This window comes from Triticum dicoccoides, chromosome 7A (assembly GCF_002162155.2).
Source record: "Triticum dicoccoides isolate Atlit2015 ecotype Zavitan chromosome 7A, WEW_v2.0, whole genome shotgun sequence".
Taxonomy (NCBI): domain Eukaryota; kingdom Viridiplantae; phylum Streptophyta; class Magnoliopsida; order Poales; family Poaceae; genus Triticum; species Triticum dicoccoides.
Genome location: NC_041392.1, coordinates 533,810,570 through 533,814,821, shown reverse-complemented (window position 1 = coordinate 533,814,821; position 4,252 = coordinate 533,810,570). Strand labels below are relative to the sequence as shown.

Here is a 4,252-nt window from a genome sequence, read left to right as displayed (position 1 = left end):
CATCGTTTTTGAAGAATCTTTTTCATAATCCTTGTGTTGTCCAGAAAGAAATGATTGTTGTTGATGGTCTTTTTTTTCTTTCACCTAGGCATAGATTCATTCTTGTATGACTTTGTTTTTGCTAGCGTGATCCTCTGTGTATGTGTGTGTATTGATTGTGTGCATTCTAGTTGTGTAGAGGCTAGATGTGTTCTCGTTTTGTGTGTATCCCCTTGATGCTATATTATGATACAATAAAAGATGCCCTTTATTTAAAAGATGCAGACATGGCTAGGGACAAACAATGATTGAATGGTGAGTTGGAAGAAGATGGACTCACTATAAGGGCATTTATAACCAATCCTTTAAAAGGCCATAAGGGAGTAAAAATTCGGTTTTACTCTTTTACAGCGCACCTAACCGATCCCTTAAAAATTTCAGTGGAGTAAACATTTTACTCCACCTCCCTATTTCCTCTCATATCTTCCTAAATTTACTCCATCCCGCCGCGACCGAGTAAAAGTGACGCATCTCCCTCTCGCACCTCCCATGTCGCACTGTCTCCCGCCGACGCAGCCGCCACCGATGACCGCCAGGCCGGCCAGAATGGATAGACAGGGCCCTTCCCTCACCCTGATGGCCACCGGCGCCGGTTGTTCACTGCCGGAAATCACTCACGCGCTTTTGTCGACGCCGAAGAAGAGTTGGGGTATGAAGTAGACACACCGTATCCAAGATCCTCCTCCAACCGCTCTAATGGTCTCTGGGGTGGCCACCGCCGCAACGGCACGGTGTCCTCCTGCCGCACCTACCGGAGGCAAATGGGCTCAAAAGCCGACAATGGTGGCGTGGGCACTCACCGAGATGGCCGTGAAGAAGAAGATCAAGAAGGCCAAAGCGGCACCTCATCCTAGGACCGACGCCTCGTGCTGCAACTCCGGCGGCCCCTACGGCGACTGCTCCGGCGCGAGCGGCGGCCGCAGCCGACAACAAGAATCGCGGCCGCCAAGTGCTTGATGAAATACCAACAAGGTAAAAATAAAAACCTCGCATCTTGTTGGTATCCGATAGTGATTGTTGGTGATCGGTAGTGATTGTTGACAGTGTTTGCTTTGATATTGTAGTGCGGAGATGAACATGGCTGAATTTCTCGCATCGTTGGAGTCCTTGACCGTGAGGATGGCAGTGTTGATGTTGGTGGTGGTGGCCGAGAGGATGGCGGTGTTGATGGTGGTGGTGATGATGGCCGAGAGGATGGTGAAGTTGATTTCTTCACCAACGACATTGTTGAGTGGTGGTGGCTGAGGGGGTGGTGGTGCATGACAAGCATTGGCTCAATCCATAACATATACATGCTATATTTGTGCTGATTTTGGATCAAACATTGTGTTTGAAGTGATGTATTTTGGGTGAACTTCCCATGTTTTACTTTGAAAAACGCGATGATGAAACTTTATGTTATGAAGGTTATGATATGCATGTCTTAATTTGAATGTTTTTAACATATGTATTATGTAGTGTTTGAAGTTGATGTGTCTAGGATACAAAATCTAGACAATTTTATTTTTACTCCATGGATCGGCTAGGTGCGGCCACCATTAGTGGAGCAAAATTTTACTACACTAATTTTTAAGGGATCGGTTAGAAATGTCCTAAACCAATATCCGCTTCAGGTGACAATTCAACTCGAGGGAGAAAAAATGTAAACGAACAGGACCTGGGTGTGCCGAACTACTCTTCTTGTTCCCCTGCTGCCACGAAAGAACCGGACGGTTGTGCATAGGCGGCGGAGATAGGTGCGTCGAGGGTGGCGGCCGCACGATTGGGTAGCAGACATAGGCGCGTTGAGGACGGGAGCGGCTGGGAGGCAGAGAGAAACGTGTCGAGGGCAGGGGTTGGGCGACTGGGCGGCGTAATTGTGGCTCCTGCAGATTTTAGGCGATCCATGATGGGAAAATCATTGGCTGGATTTCAGGAACAGGATCGCAGCAGCATCAGATCGTGGGGTACGTGTAATGATGCACACGGTTTTTTTTTTTTTGAGAATCACGGGGGGAGTGGGGCTCCTCCACCTGAATATATTACTCAAAGGACTACCGAGGCAGTAAGTATAGCATTACATAGGCATGGTGCACCGTGTAAAACATCAAATCTAAGCCGTTAAATGGTGTGGCAGACAATCAAAATAACGTATACTCTTGGATTACATTAGGTAGGACTGACCTGATGGTACTGATTGTAAGTTTGCTCTTTTAATAGTAGTGGAGATTAAATAAAAAGCGTTGTTTCGTCTAAAAGAAAAGACAATCTGCCGCAGAGAGCAGGTAGGAGTAGGGATGTAAGTGGCAAATAAATGACGTCCACAATCCCGTTTAGTTAGTTTTTTCTAGCTTGATAGTTCATTTTCCTCAAACAAACTAAAAACCTTTTTGAACTATCATATCATAAGTGGACTTTAAACGGGATTAAACGGGACCCGGTTGACATCCCTAGGTAGGAGCTAGCTCCCGGCATCTCGTGCCCTACGCGCGGGATAGGTGCACTCTGCGTGCGTGTGAACCGTTCGTCAGGGCGCTGACAATATTATTTTACCAGTGTGCAACAACGGCGTTCGCTGCAGATCCGTGATTCACGATGCTTTCACTATACGAAACTAAATACATGGCGAACTATCCCATAGAACTGGTGGAGTAGTCGGTAGCAGCCCGACGAGAGAATCTCCCCACCTGCTGCACCCGCACGCACACGATGAGGCCGGCGACAAAGCCGAGCGGAAAGATAGCGACGACCCGCGGCGGTTGGATGGTTGCATAGATCAGGGTAATGTCAACGTCATCGATCTGCCCTCCCATGGTGCTGCCCCTCCCCTTCACGACGCGCGCGCACGCATGTTCCATGCCTCCTGTCTCCCGCCGGCGAGGGCCTTCTCCCCCCTATATACCCTAGACCCCCCCACTCACCTCGGTACGTAGCGCGAGCCACCGACCCACTGCCGTAGATGGAGGAGGCGGGGAGCGGCGGCCATCTCGTGCCTCTCCTTGACGTCCACGGCGGCGGGGGCGGCGGCGGCTTGGACGCGTCCCTCCTGCGCCGCCTCTACGTCGGCCACTTCCTCGCCAGATGGGGTGCACGGTACGTCCGCGGCGCGGGCGCCGTCGTCACTTGTTCAATTCCACCGCGCGCCCTTATTTGATCGCGTCCTCGTTCCAGTATGTGGGAGTTCTCGGTGGGGCTGTACATGATCCGCATCTGGCCGGGCTCGCTGCTCTTCGCGGCCGTCTACGGCGTCGTCGAGGCCTCCTCCGTCGTCGTCTTCGGCCCCATGGTCGGCACCCTCGTCGAGAGGCTCACATATCTTCAGGTTCGTCATCGTATTAGACTGTGTCGCCATGAAATTACCGTGTCGTCATGAAATTTCCCTGGAAAAATCATCTACTCCCAAAACCTGTTCTAGTGATTGTACATAAAGATTCGATGGGTATCCTTCTCTCCAGGGAGAACCCCCAATAGGAAAACTCCAAAATATTATCATGGGTGTAGTGGTGTTGTAGACATATATGTATGTCCCACCTCAACATCCAAATCCTATATTGTTGGCTCAACTACCTGTAATTCTTTTAACAGACAGCCTACTATTATCCACATCATCTTTATTAGACAAACCCATGTTAGTAGACATGCATGTGGTATGGAGAATTTACCGGTGTTAACGCTATACATTGATCGTTTGGATTTGGACCAAAGAGTGAAAAATATGAAGTGGAAAGCGCAAGGCATGCATAGAAATATTGGCTGGCGTATCCTTTATTCCCAAGTACATTGCTACGAGACTTTTTGGAGATGGGTTTAACAAACAGTTTTGCTAAAGCACATCTAGATGTGCCATAAATATTGCACATCTAAGTCATATGTCATTGATCTTACATTAAGATTCGTGTGAATATTTTCTTTCTCTTTTTTCCTTTTCTCTTTATACTTGATTCACTCACTTAGATGTGCAATAATTAGAGCACATCTAGATGTGCCCTAGACACATCCACAAAAAAAAAAAAAAGAGAATAGCATATATTAATTTGGTTTGAGATATTTTGAATTAGAAATTGATTTTAATTTATTGTCAAAATTTCTTAAACTATTAATCTGCTAACTTTACACAATTCTTGTTGGGGTTTAGTACAAAGATTCATATCTGCATGCCACTTGCCGTTTTCGCAACAGCGCCCGAGGAATCGTCTAGTTTTCTAAAAATCTTGGATTCCTAACAATGCTTACA

General features: G+C 47.6%; 1 protein-coding gene across 1 annotated transcript in view; it reads left to right on the top strand.

Moving 5' to 3' along the window:
• The first annotated feature begins 2,725 nt into the window (after window positions 1-2,725).
• Window positions 2,726-4,252, top strand: part of LOC119332673 (solute carrier family 40 member 1-like) — a 4,216-nt gene continuing 2,689 nt past the window's right edge. Inside the window, exons 1-2 of the mRNA XM_037605831.1 lie at window positions 2,726-3,111; window positions 3,190-3,340. Of these exons, the coding sequence (XP_037461728.1) occupies window positions 2,978-3,111; window positions 3,190-3,340 (285 nt within the window). The 5' untranslated portion in view covers window positions 2,726-2,977. The remainder of the gene's footprint in view (window positions 3,112-3,189; window positions 3,341-4,252) is intronic.